The sequence below is a fragment of the Chaetura pelagica genome, unplaced genomic scaffold, assembly GCF_000747805.2.
Source record: "Chaetura pelagica isolate M959 unplaced genomic scaffold, ChaPel_1.0 scaffold453, whole genome shotgun sequence".
Classification (NCBI taxonomy): domain Eukaryota; kingdom Metazoa; phylum Chordata; class Aves; order Apodiformes; family Apodidae; genus Chaetura; species Chaetura pelagica.
This window is the reverse complement of record NW_009952879.1, coordinates 1,686,117-1,704,999: the sequence shown is the minus strand read 5'-3', so window position 1 is coordinate 1,704,999 and position 18,883 is coordinate 1,686,117. Positions and strand designations below refer to the sequence as shown.

At 52.2% G+C, this 18,883-nt stretch overlaps 1 protein-coding gene across 1 annotated transcript in view; it reads right to left on the bottom strand.

Moving 5' to 3' along the window:
* PCSK6 (proprotein convertase subtilisin/kexin type 6) overlaps nucleotides 1-18,883 on the bottom strand; it is a 32,729-nt gene that overhangs the window by 6,920 nt on the left and 6,926 nt on the right. The window contains exons 4-15 of the mRNA XM_009995333.1: nucleotides 17,343-17,453; nucleotides 16,568-16,711; nucleotides 15,881-15,957; nucleotides 15,115-15,203; nucleotides 11,909-12,081; nucleotides 7,765-7,977; nucleotides 6,447-6,547; nucleotides 4,755-4,858; nucleotides 4,224-4,341; nucleotides 2,900-3,088; nucleotides 2,278-2,414; nucleotides 142-321 (exon numbers count right to left, since the gene is read on the bottom strand). Of these exons, the coding sequence (XP_009993635.1) occupies nucleotides 142-321; nucleotides 2,278-2,414; nucleotides 2,900-3,088; nucleotides 4,224-4,341; nucleotides 4,755-4,858; nucleotides 6,447-6,547; nucleotides 7,765-7,977; nucleotides 11,909-12,081; nucleotides 15,115-15,203; nucleotides 15,881-15,957; nucleotides 16,568-16,711; nucleotides 17,343-17,453 (1,636 nt within the window). The remainder of the gene's footprint in view (nucleotides 1-141; nucleotides 322-2,277; nucleotides 2,415-2,899; nucleotides 3,089-4,223; nucleotides 4,342-4,754; nucleotides 4,859-6,446; nucleotides 6,548-7,764; nucleotides 7,978-11,908; nucleotides 12,082-15,114; nucleotides 15,204-15,880; nucleotides 15,958-16,567; nucleotides 16,712-17,342; nucleotides 17,454-18,883) is intronic.

Genomic DNA, 18,883 nt, shown 5'->3' with positions numbered 1-18,883 from the left:
CTGCTGCCCCACGCCGGCCACAGGCACCACTCCTCCCAGCCTGCCTTGGCCCCGGGCAGGATCAGGCCTCGTGGCTCCCCTGGTTTGCATTTTCCTGGATGCTTCGGGGGGAAACAACGTGGTGACTTGGCCAGTGCTTACCTGTGTACTCCTCCTCTTCCTCTGCCACCTCCACCTGGCTCTGCAGGAAAGCAGCTCTCGATGGCTCCATCTCTGATGCTGGCACCTCCACCACCTTCCCGCGGGACTGGGGGCTGCCTGGAGTGCTGTAGGGGTGCTCAGCTGTCCCGTAGAAGAGGAGGCTCCACTCCTTCAGCTTCCCTGTGGAGTGACCACAGTGTCACCCATCCTGCTCCTCCCTGGGGGACCCCACAGCACAGCCCTGGCTCTGGGGCAGCAGGAGCAGGATGGACCAGACCATTAGGGCTTCACCACTTGCATGACAACACAGAAGCAAACAATGAACTCCCTGAAATGTTCAAGAGCCCCTGAGCTCCTAGCCTGCACAAATGCACCTACAAGGGTTTTTTTATGCTCTAACTCATCTGATGAACTGCAGCACGACTGTACCCTTCACATCCAATGTACAGAGGAACCAGTAACTTTAAAAGCCTCATAATGGAGGATTACTTATATCTGATAAAAGCTGCCTGACACACACCAGATTATTTCTTGCTGCTGTTTCTCCAGCCACCCGCTGTCCCGACCTGTCTGAGGTCAGAGCTCAGTATTTCCCCAAAACACCACAGGGACCACCAGAGCCTGCACTGCACCTGTGGGCTTATACCCATACAGGCTCCTACCCAACCCACACTGCTTTGGGGAAGGGGTCCAAAAACTACTGCTGCTTCTTTCCCACACTCGTTCTCTTTCAATCCCCCATCAATGGGAGCCACTTGACTCCTGCAGCCCACTCAGCTTTCACTACTAATCCCTGCATTTCCAGGAAGGGCTTAAAATTTCCAACACCCAAATCCCCTGGCTCTCCCAAAGGGTTCAGAGGACCCACCCACAGTGAAACAGAGCAGAGCCTGCAAAGGGGTGAACTTGGGTGGCATCAGCCAGGGAAAAGCTCAGCCGCACGTCTCTGCTGACAGAATGAAAATGGCTTTGAATCTCAAATGTCCCAGGCTCTGCAGGGCTGGAGCTGGTCATGGGGCAGTGCCAGCAACAGGACACCCACAGTATTTAATTTGTATTAAATTAACCAATTTAATTCGTTGAAATTAATGGTCTTAAATTAACATTTATTACCCATTTCTGCTGTGGGCTGGGAGCAACTTCCCTCTTTTTCCTCTTGCTTTGCCCTCTCTGCTTCAAACCCACAGTGTAGACTCTTTCAGGAGGGGACCCAACAGGCTCATTTTAATTTCATTTTGTGAAGCCAGCTCGGGCCAAGCCCCGATGCCCACGAGGGGCTCAGAAACACCCACTGCAAACCATAAACACTGGGGGAAAAACAGCCCCGTGGGCGCTTCGCTGCTGCTCTCTCCCAGTTCAAAAGCTTTTGGGTGAGGGCAGCAAACAGAAACACTTTCTGCACAACCAACCCCCCACATGCACCTCCAGCCAGAAAGTCGCGTGGGAGAGTTTTCTAATATGCTCCTGGCCTCCTATCAATGATGGGGTGGATTCTGACACCCCCGCAGCACACGCCAGCCCCAGGCAGGATGCTTCAAGCCCCGTTGCCACCAGCCAGTGAGGCGTCTGCCCCTTCCCAGGGGGACCAGATGCTGCCAGCCTGGCTCCTTTTGCCAGGAAGGGGTCAGGGAGCAAGCGGGCCAAGCCTGGGAGAGGGGACATGGCAGGACTGGGGACATGCAGAGGGCCAGGCTGAGCCCGGCCACCCCCTGCCAGCACAGTGGCAGCCCAGAGAGGACAGGATGTCTGTCCGTCTGCAGCCTGAGGGGCATCGTCCCCTTGCACCAGTTGCACAACCAGCCCACACACCAGATGTCCCAGCAGTGAAGCAAAACAAACAAACAACAATTACAGCTCTCGGGTTTCCTCGTTTTGACTCGTTATGGTTTAATTTTGGAAACCTGGCTCTGGGTTGCAGCAAGTTTGCTTGTGGGAGAAAACCCACTCCCAGCTCAGCAGGCCTGGAGCCTCCTGCACTTAGAGCTTGAGTTTTAGGCCCATTTTTTGAAAAAAATAATAATTTTAAAAATGGGCAATACAGTTTTGCTGAAGACCATAGAACTCACAGCAAAAGTTATGGCCAAGTGAAGCAGCCTGCAAAGAGCTTTGGGGAGGAGGGGGACAGGGGACCCTTACCCTGCACGGTGGGGTTGCGCACGTGGGACGGCGTGTCGAGGATCTCCAGGGTCCACTCCCCTGCTGCCCGCTCCCCCCAGCAGTGGACAGTCATGAACTCCCAGCCCTTGAAGCCCTCGTTGGAATGGTCAAACACTCTGCAACAGTAATGCCATGCACCAAGAGGTGTGACTTTGAATGTCTTATAAATCAGAAAAGGTAGATGGGTAATTAAGGATTTTAGGGACCTTTGCATGTGTCCACCTTCCTGTAGTGAAGACCCAAGCATAGAATCATAGAATGGATTGGGTTGGACAGGACCTTAAAGACCATCTAGACCATCCCTATGTGGGCAAGGACACCTCCCACTAGACCAGGTTGCTCAGAGCCCCATCCAATCTGGCCTTGAACACTTCCAAGGATGGGGCAGCCACAGCACTGAAAGGCAATGTAAGGCCTCCCTTTCCTTTTCCAGGCTGACAACCCCAACTGTCCCAGCCTGTCTCCATAGCAGAGATGCTCCAGCCCTCTGATCACCATCAGCATGACCACACCATCCCCCAAAAAGAAACCAAGCAAATCTGCAGCAAACCCCTAAATGACGCTGCTGCCCAGCAAAAGCACATCCTCCATCCACTCCTACCTCCTGCCAAGGAGCTGCGACCTGGTCCCTGCTGGAGAGATGAGGCTGATCTGGAGGTCTCCCCGGCGCGGGTGCGAGATGCTGAGCCGCACCACCACGTGCTCCAGGTACAGCACGTGCTGGTCACGCTGCTCGGCGCAGGCGCTGCTGAGGGTGCTGGCGCGCAGCACGTGGTCCGCGCGGATGTACCTGCCGGGGACGGGCAGAGCGTTGTGTTGGGGACAGCAGTGCTCCTTGGGACCCAGCAGCCTGGACACCCAGTTATATTTGAATCAGGTCTCCTGCTGCTTCATGGCAAAAATGATCTCATCCCTCCATTGCAACACGGTGTCCTAGCTCAGGAATTTGCTGACTTGGCTTGATGGGAATGAGATGGGTTTGAACTGCCTCTAAGATCTGTGCCTTATGGGCTGCAAGGACGCTGCTGTCTTATAATTATCAGCACAACGCTCCTCTTTGGGTTGTAATTAGTGTCTGTATCAGATAAACAGTTTCATGAACACACTTGGCTCCAAATTCACTCCTGCTTTGCATACGCCGAGTCTTTCCAGAGGAATTGCTTCTCCAATGAACAGCTCAATTTGCTCTACAGCCAGGCAGTGGCACACCAGAAGGGTCCATTTGGGCAGATCACTCAGCCTACCTAGTGCAGACAGACCTACCAAGGATGAGGTGAACTTCAGCTGGTTTGAACCTGAAGCCAAATTCAAAGCAACTCCCAGGCACTATACCTAGTGCAGACAGACCTACCAAGGATGAGACTTCAGCTGGTTTGAACCTGAAGCCAAATTTAAAGCAACTCCCAGGCACTGGAAATTTGGGAGCACTTGCAATAAATCATCAGTTTTTGGTGTCTTCCATCAAGATGAGTGTTTAGTGGAAGAGGGAGGAGAGCCCAACACATCTAGGACCCAGTGGACAAGCTGGTTTTGGTCTCTCACCATCAGCCCTGAAAAATTCCCTGCTGATCACACACTTGGGAAGCAAAAGCACAGAAAGGGCAAAAATAAATCAGCCACCATCAAATCTGGTCATGGAGAGCCCTTGTGGAACCTTCACTGAGCCAAGTCAGAGGCACAGACCCCAGGTGGGCATTTCTGGGTTAATAAACACACCTTGGGGTGATAATGTGGGACACTCTTGAATGTAAAATCCATGAACATCACCTTGCCTGCACATGAGCTTGTACCAGCAACCCTATGTCTTCATTTTCCCTTCCAAATGCAGGGACAGCAGCTGAACCTTTGCATCTCAAGAGCCAGGTCCACCAAAGCTCCTTTCAAGTGGTCTCCCTGGGAGAGACCTCCCACCCCACAGCACTCACTTGGGCACCCTGTCCAGGCTTCCCACGCAGACGTGCTGGGGAGGGACTGACTTCCACTTCTTGGCTTCCACCACAATAGCATCTGCATCCACCAGACCAAAGCCATATAGATGGCTAACTGGAAAGAAAGAAGACTCAGAAACCCACTGCCTTCCAAGCAGCTCCTCCTCAGAGCTTGGTGGAGCATCAGGGAAAGCGTGGAGTTGATCCTGTTGGATACAAGGTGCTTCAACACATGGAGCTCATCATCCTGACCAAGTTCCACCCCAAATCCACATTGGCAGTGTGGAACACCCATTGTTGAGAGCAACCCACTGAAAGAAGAGGACAATGCTGCAGCTCAGGAGAGCTTCCACAAAGCAAGGCTTCCAAGCACCTCATCCCAAGCATTATTGCCCTCTTCTCCCTCCACTTAACAGCCCAATGGTAGGAGGCCCCAAGGCAGCTGAGAAGAGCCATCCAGGGCAAACACTCCCATGATCTTTAATTTCCCCTTGTGGCCATTTCCCTCATGCCCCCTCTGCCCCTCACCTTTATGTCCCGCGCCGTTGGTCTTCCAGTCCGACGCTCGCAAGTGCACTGGCCTCGAGGTTCTGACCAGCAGATGCTGGACATCCCTCCAGGTGAGCAGGGGGCTGCAACAACATGTGGCTCATGGGACAGCTCTGCTGCTCCCAGTCTTCCCAGCAGCAACAGCAGCTACTCCCATTGGGTTAAAAAACTCCAAAAAAACCCTCTTTCCTGCTCCAAAAGAGCATGGATTGAAGACTTAAACGCTGATGTCCTGCCTGGAGGTTGGCCATCACTTGGCCAACAGCAGAGGGTGGTGCCCCAGGGAGGGATGCCACGTGCCCATGGGTGTTGCAGGATTTATTCCTGGCCCAGGGTATTGAGCTCTGATGCTGTGGGGTATAACTGAAGCAAATCAGGAAGGTTTTCCTCATCTTGTTGTAGGAGATGGGGAGTGAAGCACACCCTGAGGCAGGGCACCAGCAAACCTTTCCTTTGTAGGAATGATGGGGGGGGAAAAAAACAGCTGAGAAAAACCCTGGGTTGCTCATTTAACTGAAAAAAAAATGAGACCCAAAGTGTTTCCAACCCCTCCCGGCTGGATTTATGTGAGGTTTGTGTGTTCAGGCTGCTGGACACTGAGCACCACATGCTCTTGGGCTGCCCCCAAGACCCCAGCCCAGGGATATTGCTGAAGAATTTTCCACACTTTTCTTACAGTTGGTTCTTCAACATCTTGAGCTGGGATTTATATTGCTCTCGAGCAACAGTTAAGAGAAGAAATTCAATTTATTCCTTCTCGTTGTAATGGAGTTCCTGAGCACCAGGCTCTGGTAATGTTGCATTTTATGTCTCAGCTTAACAACTCAAAATTACATCTAAAGCTTTTTTGTAATGAAAACAGCATCTCTGGAAACAGGCTGACCTGACCTGGATGCTGGGATTAAACTGGAGGAGAGGGAATGGAGCCCACACTCTGGAATCAGCATCCCCAGACACAAGAGCAGTGCTGTCCTGTGGCTTATTCCCACCTGATTTTTACTTCCACCCCATAAAAATAACAGCAGGGAGCTCATGAGAAGACATTCCATGGAGCAACACGGGGATACCCAAGGGGTGAGCTTGGACCCAGTCTGGGGCTTCTTGTGGCCGGGGAACCACAATGGGATCAGGATGGCACCAGGATGGGGACAAGAGGCAAAGAACAGCTTGTTTGAACTGGGGAGCATGTCACTGCAGGTCACACCATGTGGGATTTTAACATAATGCAAAAGTAGCCCTTTTTCCCCCAGAAATGAAACACTCTCTGAAAACCATCACTTCTACAGACGTTTTCCATTTTCCATGATGTTTTCTGACTTTTTTTTTTTTTTTTCCTCCAGGAAGTATTTATAAAAACTCCTGTTGGAGCTGGCTGTCAGCACTCTCAATGCACCAAATGAAAAGCCTGACTTATCTCATCAACCCCAACTTTTCAACACATGGCAACAAGTGAAGAATTAGCTCAATAAAACACCTGCAGGGAGATTACATGCAAAACAACACCACCATATCAAACCTCGCCAAAAAAGGAGCAATTTAGAATAACTTTGCCCCGTTTTGAGTTGCTCCAGAGGGAAAAAAAAAAACAACAGCTTTTATTTTTTTTTCTTTCTGCTATGCTTGGAGCTAATAAATTTGGAAACATCCCCCCCCAAGTGAGGTTACACTTACTTTGCCTCCAAAGCCAAGGCGATGATGCCGGCCACCATGGGGGCGGACACGGAGGTGCCGGTGTGGCTGTCGGTGCAGCGGTGCCGGAGGTCGGTGGTGACCTGCAGACACATTTGGCACATGAGAAAACACCCCTGCTTACATTTCCCTTTGCTCAGAGGTGTAAAAACTATTTGAAAGGGGGGGGGAAACCCCAAAACCAGTCAATTTTGCTGTGGGGCAACTGGAGGAAAAGCTCTGGATGGAGCGGTGTGAGAAGGGCAGGGCTGGCATGATTATGGGTGCATGTTGAGCTGTGCCATGTTATACTCCTTCCTTAAAAAGCTCCAGCTCCTGGTGTCAGGCAAGAATATTAATTTGCATGGAGGAAAAAGGGGAAAAAAAAAAAAAAATAATAAAATCAACCATTTCCAGCTTTGTCATTTCAGGGCAGAGCACAATGTTTGGGTACCAAAAGCTTGGAGAGAGCAGGTGGGCAAAGAGATGCTCCTTGGTTACAGTTTGAAAAGTCTCCTGGGTTTTGAGTCAATCTGGTGATTTTTGGAGAGGAGCAGGGACATGTCACACAGTTTCTCCCCGAGGTGCCCTTGGAAGTTGCTGTTTTGCCCAGAGATGCTCCAGCAGCCCTAGGCTGGTGCTGACCTCAGCCATGCAAGTGCTCCTCAGTGCTGTGCAAACAGCCCCAACAAGGCACTTGGATTCTGGAAATTAAACGTCAAGGGGCCAAACAAATCATTCCTGAATTAAAAACAAACAAATTAACAAATGACTTGTAAAAAACACACTTCTTTGACCAAAAATAACCACCCTAATTTGGGTCAAAAACTCTCTCCCAGCTCAGGTAAGGCATCGTGCTGGTAGGGGATGTTTTACATTTGGATGATGCACAGGGATAAAGGTAACGGGTGATGCAATGGAAGGCCTTGCTGGGATGAGACCACAGCAGCTGTTGGGACAGGGCAAATCAAACCTGGGCTGCAGGGAAAACCAATCTGGTCCCCTCCTTTACATGCTTTCAGGCTGTTCCTGACTCCAAAAAGTCTCTGCTCCCCATTTAGAGTTGCCACATCCTTGCCAGACTCCTCCATCCTTACGGTTTTTTCTCTTTCAGGCTAAAAATCCTCAAAATTCCATTTTTTTCCTTTTAAGCAAGGGACAGCAAGCCAACACTTTGGGGGACAGGTAATACTTGCAAACCTCCAACCCCTTTCACCCATTTACCAGGGAAAATGCCACATCCCTGAGCTCTTCCCCAAGGAAAGGAGCAATTTTGGCCCCACCATTAAAAAAAAACCCATGATACTGGGGTGAAACTTACTATTTTCCGCTCATAAAAAGCCCCACTGCTGTAGGTGGTGGCAAGGGTGGAGGCACATTCCTCCAGGTACCAGGGCTTGTAGCCATTCTCAGTGGTGCTGCTGATGGAGATGGTGTAGATGCTGTTGGTGTAGCCATCACAGGAGCAGTAGTCGCCCTCTCTGCCGCCGTTGCCTGATGCCCAGACAAAAATGGAGCCCAAACCCCTGCGGCCCTGCAGGCAGAGAGGGGACAGGGGGGGAGAGGAGGTGACTGAGCAGCCATCTGGGCATGGGTAGGATTAGGCAGGACCCCCTGGCACTGGGATGCTGGTGGGAAGTCTGGGTCAGGAGGTCAAACCAATCATCAAATGGTTTGGTTTGGAAGGAAGCTTAAAGATCATCTAGTTCCAACCTCCCTGCATGGGCAGGGGCACCTCCCACTAGACCAGGTTGCTCTAAGCCCCATCCAACCTGTCCTTGAAAACTTCCAGGAAGGGGCAGCAACAGTTCCTCTGTGCAACCTGAGCCAGTGTCCCACCACCCTCCCAGCAAAGAATGTCTTCCTAATATCTCATCTAAATAGGTTGGAAGGATGGCTCCCATCCTGCCCAGTGCTGAGCAGCATCTACAAACATGGCCCTTGGCTTGGCCACTCCAGTTTGACAGGCAGCAATTCCCTGCAAGGATGGGAGAGCCTCTGGTGATGGGGAGTCTTGGTATCTTCCATGGGCTCTCCTGGGGTAAAACACCTTGGGGGTCAGAGCCCCTGGACAGGGCAGTAAGAGCAGAACTTTCCAGAGCTGCAGGAAGAACCTGCAGGAAACCCCTTAAACCCCCTGTCTCCCTCAACCTGAGCCCCCAGAGCCCCTTCTGAACCCACTCAAACCACCACAAACCTCCCCTGAGCTGATCTTTTAGGTTCCTTTTGGTTTTTTATTTTTTAATCCTGGCCTTTTCTCCCCACACCTTCTCCATCGCTTGGCAGGAACATCTGATAGGACCATTCCCACTGGCTACAGCCCACCCGGAACTGGAGAGGTGGGAGGAGTGTACCAGGTGCCCAGACCTCCCCAGAGCCAGGGGAAAATCCCACCCGGCAGCAGCAGCCACGATGCCAACGAGGGGGCCCTTAATGAACCCGAGGGTGTGAAGCTACCCAAATCACTGCCAGGGTTATTCCCAGGGCACCCAGTAATCACCCAGTCCGCTGTGGGGATCCACAAACAGGGTGTCATGGTCACAATGGAGGAATTTTTATATTTTTTTTTTGGTGACTCGAGGGGAGAATTTTGCAGGAAATGAAATGGCTGGTTTGCTTCCCTGCCCTGTGAGGCAGGGCTCTCCAGGGAGGGTGGCTTGCTGCCGGGCTTGGCAGGCGATGGAAGCACAGAGCAGCCGTGGAGCAGCCCCGTCCTCCCCCTGGCTGCTGCTGCCACAGAGAGATTTTCAGCTCTAGCCTGGGCAGATCTGGTGTTTACATCCCTCCCACTGCTCTGCAGCAGCTTCCTCCGCAAAAAAAAATAATAATAATAAAAGTGCAGTTTTGCTCCGGAGGAATTCACTGGGATTTATTGTGGGTTTGAAGTGCTGGAGGGAGAGGGATGGTTTATTACCTGTCTCGCCCTCCTCCTGGGGCAGAGGCTCTCTGAGCTGACCCTGCCTCTGGATACACGAGCTAAGTCAGGCTCTTCCCCTACTTTATGAAAGTTTTCATTATCTGGGCTGCCTCCCAGCCAAACCGGGTGGGTATTTCCCTAACAAAGATTAAATAGAGCTGTCTTGGAGCTCTGCAAGAAAAAGTGCAATTGCAAAGGAAATTGTTGCCCTGCATCACAGAGAGCTCGTCCTAGCTTGCCAGCCCACCACGGCTGCCGCTGGCACCTCCAGTCCCACTTTCCAGGCTTTCCTGGATCTCCAAGGCACCAGCAACCCAGCCCACGTGCTCAGCGCTGGCAACAACCGTCTGGCTCTCCAACACTAAAATAACACTATCTCTGAGGATGAGCCCTGCCAGACACAACCCAGGCTTTCCCAAGTTACTAATAGGAGGAGCAGAATCAGGCACCGACCACTGAAGCTGTGAGGAGATGTAGCCATGATTCCAATGGGGATCAGGAGACGGAGAGCCCAGCCCTCCCTTGCATCCTGCGACCCAAGCATCACGGCCACAGATGCCGCTGGATCTGGGTCCCAATCCACCACCTGTGCTGTACTGGACTGGGCTATACTGGAGGAGTGGGCTGGGAGCCAGCATGGCTGCATGAGGACACAAACAGGCACATAAATGACACCCCAGCAATGCACACCTAACACTTGACAGCACCTCCTGGCGGAGCAAGAGCCCACTGAGTATTCCAGCTCCCTTATATTGGAAAAACCCAGTTTCCTTTTGCCCTCAAACAAGCAACTACCACGATTTCCATGAGCAGACCCCCAAACATCCAACTGTGTAGTAGCCAGCCTACTAAGCCAATACCAACCTGGAAAGGGGCTTCTAGCCACTAGAAAACCTGCATCTGGGCATCATTTACACCAAAGATTTCCTCCCTGGCCAAGGCTGGAGCTGATCCAGCTCACCCTGGCTTGGATGCGGATGCCCGGCATCTCCCCGCTCCTGCAGCGCTGCCAGGGCTTGGGAGTTTGGCCAATGGCAGTCAATGAGAGCCCAGGATAAATATCCCCTCATTAGCTCTGGAACTAATAAGGTGAGACTAAAGGAGCGAGAAACAAGATGATAAATCATCACAGTGCAGTCCTATCGCTAACAGATAACCGTTATTTTAATGTTTCCATTAAAAACTCAATTTTAAGGATTTATAACTCAGTTACAGCTGTTTGCTTGGGCTAAAGGTGGTGGCTAACTCTGCTTGTGACTTTCCTCATAATTTAAGAAGTAATCAGCAATTAAGAGCTGTGCACCCAGGATAGTGGATGCCACAAATATGAGTGGCAGTGGGGAGACAGGGACAGGGGTGGCAGGGTCTGATGTCCCCTGGGAGAGGGAAAAGAGCATCTCATGTCAGGCAAGAATCCGGCTGCTGCCCATTTGCTCCTGCATGGAAACAAATAGGTCTAAAAAGCAGCTTGTTCCCTCTGTATTGACACGGTGTGAACTCCCTGGCACTTCAATGGACTCCCCGGCAGGCTCACCTCCTCGGCAGGAAACCAAATAAATAGTGGGAAAAACACTCCACCCTATTTTTAGATAAGCGGCTGCGTCGCCCCAACCCACGGCCACCTGAGTCCTGGCACTGCAAGGAGGGACAGGGGCAGAGGGAGGCAGGGAGTGCAAATGGTGGGGTGGTCACAGCCCAGCCTGGGGCTGCCAGTGGCAGAATTCCAACCCCAAATTCACTGAAGCACCTGGGGGACATGAACCGCAGAGCCCTGAGCTGCTGCCACACTTACCCACGGCACCCACCGAGCTGCCAAGAAAGGTCATTTTCCCGGATGTTTCTAGCCAATATGGGGCATTTCTTAAAAGCGCCCCAAAAATGAAGCAGCACAGGAAGGCCAGGGCATCCCCAGCAGGGATTGACAGCTCTCAATCCCAGGTGACACCCACTGAACCCCTCTTGCTGGAGGACTTTAGGAACAATAATCTGAATTTCCCCTGCACCCCGTGGCTGGATCCTGCAGCAGGATCCTGCCCCATCGCCATGACACAACCGCTTGCTACAGGTGGAAAACCAGGGAAGTGGTTAATGTGACAGAGACCCACGGGAGAGGATAAAGGAGGCCTAGGGAGGATGAAGGGGATGGGGATGGAGATGGTTGGGGGTGTCTGCTTCCCTCTGCACTGGGGAGGACATTTTGAGGTGCCAAGTGTTGATCCCCCCCACCAAGAACCGCTTCAGATTTCTCATCCCGGCAGAGCTTCACAACTCAACCTGGGACCTGTCTGCCCTGCCAGATGCTCCCATCACCAGGCACCTCCCACGGCCAACAAATCAACCAGAGCTCTTAGGGACAACCAAGGGGGGAGGGGAAACAAAAACTAGGAAAAGTCAGATTATTCACCTCCCCCCCACCCCCCAGCCCTAGCGTTGGCATCACCGTGGGGGGTCGAGCTGCCCATCCCCACACGAGATTTTCCCCCAGCCCACGTTCCCCACGGGGCAGGAGGAGGAGGGCGAGCGCATCTGGGCGCTGCAGGATCCACACCTTTTTAATGCCATGCTCAAAAGCCTGTTTGGCCAATAGACCAGGTCCATCAACTGTCTTCCCATCATCATCTGGCCCCCAGCTCGCGCTGTAAATGTCAATGTAATCGGGTCTGATGCCAAGCGACTTCGCTTCAACAACATCTGTTACATCGCCATCTAACATACGAATGCCTAAAAGCACAAAAACATCAGACATTAGGGCTCAATGGCTTGGAGGAAAGTGCAAGGATTGCAATCAAAGGGCTTTGTTAACGGCGGCACAAACCGCCCTGCTCAGGCGAGCCTGGAATCGCTTCAACCCGCAGCCCCGCGCGCTGAACAGCCTGGCAGCTGAAAGCCAGGCACCTATTTTGGGAAGTTTTCTGTCTTTCTGGCTTCATGGCAAGTGATGGAGGGGGGGAGGATAAGATTTGCTTCCCTTTCAGTGGTGGGGACTGGGCAGTGGGAGCTCTGCTGCACTCCCCGGTGGCAAAATCCCCTTCACTAAAAGGCATTTCCCCCCCCTTTTCATGAACTAACTCATTTCTCCACCTGGAAGGCATTGGTGTTTCCCGAATGCTCACAGCCCCTCCCAGCTCCAAGCATGCTGGTGGGACAAAGCCTCTTCCCCCAAATGGGGACAACTGTGACCATCCCTGAAAGCTGTCACTGCCCAACTGATACCAGCAGTGCCTGGGCGAGGAAGAAGCCCTAGGAGAAGCCTCAGAAGCCCCCAGGAGAAGCCCTAGTCTGTGGTTTCCACAGCCAAAATCAGAGCCAGGAAATCAGGACCCCAGACCATGGTGGGATGACACTATTGCCTGGAACAACCTCACTCTTCCAGCTGGGAACGCTGCAGCAGTTTGCAGGCAGAGCCCACCAGCTCTCACCGCAAAAGCTGCACATCCCCAGCCTCAAACTGCTGCAATACCAGGGTTACAACCTCCCCAACACCTATTACCCTTTCCCTGCTGGATTGTCCCCTCTGTACAGCAGTCAGAGGCTGCTGGCACCCCAAGGAACTGCCCAGAAACAGCCCTCATGGGAAAGTAGCTGAAAATTTCAGCACCATATTTTCCTGACCAGAAGGAGCCCAGTTAATAAAAATGCATTTCCTTTTCCAAACGTATTTTCTCTTAAAGCAAACAAATGCAGGCAGATGTCATTGCAGCTGCAGCTGGGCTCTGGACACCAGTCAACTCAAATATATCTTTTTGACACTGTCAAAAACAAGCTTAGAAATATAAAATGAGGGAACATAACAGTTCCCAAAAATTTCTTTGCCATGTTAGCAAGAAAACACGAAGAGAAGGAGCAAAAAGCTGAGCCTGGTGTCGGAGCCACACTCGGCTGCAGCATGGCAAGCAAAACCAGCTGAGGGATGGGGCTTTGTGCTGGCTAAATGTTCACCAGTGAGCTCAAAGTCAGCCCAAAACAGCCCAAAATCAGCCCAAAACAGCCCAGAATCAGCTCAAAGCCAGAAAGAAAATCAGCCAAAAGTCAACCCACAGTCAACCCATGATGCAAAGAACCCTCCACAGTTAAACAACAGGGAGCAGGAGAGAGCAGGGAAGGATGCTCCAAAATAAATGAGCTCTTTGGCACACAGGGAGCAATACCAGCCTTCGGAGTGAGCACTGGAGGAGAGGGGAAAGGAGGAGGAGGAATGGCAGGAGCCCATTTTGTTTCTTGAGCAGCAACATATTTTTTCCTGGAGCAAATGAAAAGCAACGCAAGAGTGCTGAAGAGCAGCCAGTAAAATTAGATGGTGGCTCTCCAAGTGTGACAAATAGCTTTCCCCAACAAGTTGTGCTCATTAATCGCTGCTTTATTTGTGTAATCCATCTAAAAATCACTCTCACTGCAGCTATAGCACATTTTCCTCCACAATCCAAAACTTGATAAGACTATAGACTTGACTTTTCCCCTTTTCCCATTCCCACTGTGGGAAGCCCACAGCCTGGACCCTCTGCCTTGGTGCCTGCCCAGCACATGACAAGGCACTTGTTAAAGGAAGCAAATTCAAATGGGAGCCACTATCAAGTCTACAAGTGCAAGTAACACTTGTCCCCATGGCTGCTGCAGAGATATGGGCTTGAAATGGAGCTTGAAGGCAATGACCTGATCCTACAGGATGCAAAACAGCCTTATACCCCCCTGGGAGCTTTGTCTTGCTCTGCTGCTGCTTGGTGTATCCTTGGAGCTGAGTTTAGAGGCAAGAAGCCATCCCATGTTTCAGGGGAACAGAAGATGGAATAGGAGAACAAGCACAGCCTTTACAGCCCCTGCCATTCCCCCATTCACCCTCCCCAGGGTTATCTATTCCCCCAGGGACTTTTCCTGGCACAGGAAAGTGCTGATGGCCCTTGGCACCACTCCCATGCAGACCCAACCGTAACAAAAGCTGCTTCTTGCACAGCCAGGATGAAGATGCCAATAGGATTCAAGCCCTGAATTCACCCATGGGTGACTGGATCCGTGGTCCCAGCATGGGGTGGTCAGAGGGGTACAGCTCCAGGCATTTTTGCCTTACACAGTCCCATGAGCCACATGGATGGGGTGACATGCTTCTACACCCACAACACCCTCATCTCCCTGGCAGTGCTGTACCAGCCTCCAACCCCAGTTAAGCTAATGGAAATGAGCTCTATGATGCTAATTACTAGCAGGATCCAATTTGATGATAATGATTCATTTGCTTCACACACATTGTGTCATTTGAGGGACCGTGCAAAGGTCCCCCCACCCTGTGCAGCCCCGGGCCCCCACCTCCTCGGGTATTTTGGGGGTCCTCCGAGACCACCCCCACCTCCAAGCAGCTCACCTGCAGACAATTAACCTCACAAACAATGGATGTCAGCTCAGAAGCTAAACCAGCACCACCAACCACAGCAAATATGGACACCTCAAAAAGTACAGGCCCCCCCAAGAGCAGCCAAGGGCTTTTAGGGATCATGTCCACTCACGTACATCCTCACAGTACGGATACAGCCCAAGCAGAAACTTCCCACCCCAAAACACATGGAGCTGGATTCCCCTGGTGTACCTTTCATCACCCATCCTCCCTCCGGGGCTCCCTAGGGGCACCAAGGGGGAGACTCCTGGCAGTATCTTTGGGAGAACCACCCCACCACCCACCCAGGGAGCCCATCAGTGTGGGTAGGGCAGTGAGTTCCCTGGGGCTGGTGAAGGGCTGGGGACTGGTGGGGCAGGCACCAGACTCACCTCCGATGCGGGCGTTGTAGGCGATGCCCACGATGCAGTAGGAGTTGTTGGCGGCTGCCGCCACCTCCCCCGCACAGCGAGTGCCGTGTCTGCAAAGAGAACCCTCTGTCAGCTGGTGTCCCGTGGGGAAGGATCCCTCCAGCCACCCCCACCCAGCACCCAGAAACCAGCCTTGAGGCGGGAGCAGTGGAAGAGAGAGACCGTATCCAAAACCCAGAGCGTGAGCAGGAGGGGGTAGAGGAAACCAATGCAAAAAAGTTCTTTGCATCTTGCAGCTAAATGCAATCTGCTCTTTGCATCTTTAACTTAGATGCAATTGATTAGTTCTGTCTTGCACCTAAACTCAATTTGTTCTTTGCATCTTACCCCTAAACACAACTTGCTCTTGGCTTTTTGCACATAGATGCAACCTGCTCTTCTCACTCCCTTGCCATCACACATGTGCCATCACATGCCTGGCCCACTTTCACTGAAGCCCAGAAAGTGTCCAAGTCGTGGCACCTAAGCCACCCAGCCTGACTCATGTAGTTTAGTCCCTCACCATGGCCAGGACCCCCTCAGTGCTGTTATTCCATGGGTTCACTAGCAATTAGCTTGGTTGCCACTGGCTGGATTTGCATCAAATGCAATGACTCTGTGCAAAGCCCATCCAGCAGCATCCTCTGCAGCAGTGGGGACGGGGGAGAAGAGCTGGAAGACACCCCAGGGGGGTCCAGTCCCCAGGACCCCCAGGCACCCCAGCTCCATGGCAGTTGGCATCACGTACTTATTCTCGTTGCTGGCATCATAGCGCGGAGTCGGGTCGTGGTCGTTCCCATTGACGTCGTAGCTGGCGAGAGGGTCCTGAAAACATGTGGCAGATGTTAGGTTTGAGTCACCAGCACCATGAGGGACAAAGTGGCCTCAGCAACAGCATGGTCCTGCTCCCCCCGCAGCCAGCCTGGTGGCCAATGGAGCTGAACCAGGCAGAAAATGCCATTTCCCCCTTAGTTTTCTGACTCAGGATTTTATTTATTATTTGCTCAGGATACATAGTTTTGGGCTGCAGTTCAGCATGATTCCCAAGGGAAACATCCAACTACTGTGGGGACGGATGCTCTGAACCCCAAATCCTGCTGGGTCTGTCCCCATCCCCTCCCCACCACTGCCACTGAGGTTTTGAGCAGGGGCTCAGCGGGTTCCTGCAGGTTTTTGGCTTTGCCCTGGAGAGCTGGAGGGAGGTGGCCACTTCCCAGGCAGCTGCAAAGGGAGTTTCCCCCCAAACCCTCTTGTCTAAAAAACTCATTTCCTTCTTAAAAACATCTAGTTTGTTTAAAAATAAGATGTTTTCTTCTAATCTGCCAACACACAGAGTTAAGCTGTGTTTATACACTGGTTTATTCTCCATAAACCGATGCACCGTGAAGACCAGCCCCAGCCCATCCACCCCCAGCCCACCCAGCCCCCAGCTCACATAGTTTTGCAGGAGGTCAGGGTGGTTTCTCTCTATGCCGTCATCAAGGATGGTGACCACCACGTTCCTGCCGCTGTAGCCCCTCTGCCAGGCTGCCAGGACGTTCATCTCTGACCTGCAGCGACTGCTTTTATTGCTGCAGTGCTACAGGGAGGGGAGAAACCCCATTTCAGCCCAGCTAAGCCAGCAGCCAGGCTGGGAGCCCATTTAATCAACCAGAAAATACATTTACATCCCATCCCCTGCCATATAACTCATAGATTTGTTAGAACTCCACTCCATTGATCAAAGCCATCCAGCAGCAGTTAATCCAGGCAGCACTATCTCCCTATCACTCTTTTCCTCTCCCCTTTCAAACGCTGTAGGCTCCTTGGGTTTTGAAGCCCTCGTTTCCTTTCTGTGCTTAATTTTCAATGAATTTCCCTGTCATGCCCAGATCGATGCAGCAGGAGGGAGAACAATGACATGGCAAAGAGATGTCTGCAGCTCTCAGGTGGGCAGAAGGCACGGGCACTGCAGCCACACTGCTCCCCAGCCTCTGCTGTGCAGCCTGGAGTGAGGAGCTGCTCATGATGGTGAAACACTTCAAACCAGACTCTGCTGGGTATTAATTTACCATTTTTAAATCCTGCTGCCAAACACATTTGTTGATATTCAGGTGTTTCATTACTGGCCAGGCTGAGCAAGGACTGATGACGCGTTGGGTTAAAAATAAATCGACCCCCCTGCCCAGAGCAGCAGGTTCCTCGAGGGGCTGCAGAAGGGAGATACCCACCAGGTACCACATGTTGGGCCACACGGGGTCGTTGAAGGGCAGGGCGTGTGGCTCACCTCGGGCCTGCCTCTTCACCCGCCGCTTCACCTCCTGCTGCTGCAGCCAGTCCACCTGCAAGGAGAGCTGGGGTCAGCATCACCCACAGGCACAGAGCCCAGCACGGACCACGGGCATCGCCCACCAAAATGGGATGCAGGAGCAATGCAAACTGCAGCCTAGACCCATCCCAGCATCCCATTGAATTGTTTTAGTTGGAAAACACCTTTGAGATCATCAAGTCCAACAAGGAACCCAGCACTGCCAAGGCCACCACTAAACCATGTCCCTCAGATCCACATCTACATGGCTTTTAATTCTCTCCAGGGATGGTGACTCCACCACTGTCCTGGGCAGCACATGCCAGAGCCTGACAGCCCTTTGAGGAAAGGAATTGTTTCTAAAAATCCAATCTAAACCTGCCCTGGCACAATATGAGCCCCTTTCCTCTTATCTTTATCACTTGTTCCTTGGGAGGAGAGACTAACCCCCCTCGGTCCAACCTCCTTTCAGGAAGCTGCAGAGAGCAAGAAGGTCTCCCCTCGGCCTCCTTTTCTCCAGGTTGAACATCCCCAGTTCCCTCAGCTGCTCCTCATGAGACTTGTGCTCCAGACCCTTGCCCAGCTCTGTTGCCCTTTTCTGGACATGCTCCAGCTCCTGAATGCTCTTCTTGTCACAAGGGGCCCAAAACTGAATCTAAGATTTGAGGTGCATCCTGCCAGTGCCCACATCACCACCCCACAATCCAGCAACCCTCTCTGGCTCCTTTGGAAGGGCTGCTGTGGAGACAACAGCTCTATTTGAAGGGAATTAAGGATGAATGGACAGATGGACTAGGCAAAGCTCAGCTCCTTATGAGCTCCGAGCCAGGGCCCAGATTCCTCTCCCAGTCCAGTAAAACCCTTGAGCACAAATAACATAAGACTCCACGCACAAGCCTAAACCAACCCCTGCCTTAGCAAAGCATGAACTGAAGTCCTGCCGGACACAAACCACATATTTAAGTGTTTAGGCAGCATATTGGAAAGACTCAGGTGCTTGACTTCATTTAGGGGGCTGGTCCTTCTCCTCTGGCCAGGAGGCAGCAGCAGCTGAGCCCTGAGACCTCACCACCCAGCCCCAGGGCTGCTCATCCTCCCCAGGTCCTGATAAAATAATAAAATGGGGGGGGGGACACGACACACACACACACACACACACACTTTCCCCAAAGCACAACATGTGTTTCCCAAAAATATTGGGCAACCACACACAGCCATGACAGGTCTTGGGGGAATGCAGTTGGCTCCAGAGAGGTGTTTCTGGCACCAGCTGCGGGCAAGGTGGCCTCAGGGCTGACTGCTCTGACATTTGTTTGTTTTTCATCAGAGCATGACACATGAAGAGATCAAATGGGAAATGAGCCAGAAAAGGCCGGGATTGGGAAACACTGGTGTTTGCCCACCCCACTGTGGCAGGAGCTGCCAAAGGTGCCTGCCTGGGAGCAGCCACATCCCACCCCTCTC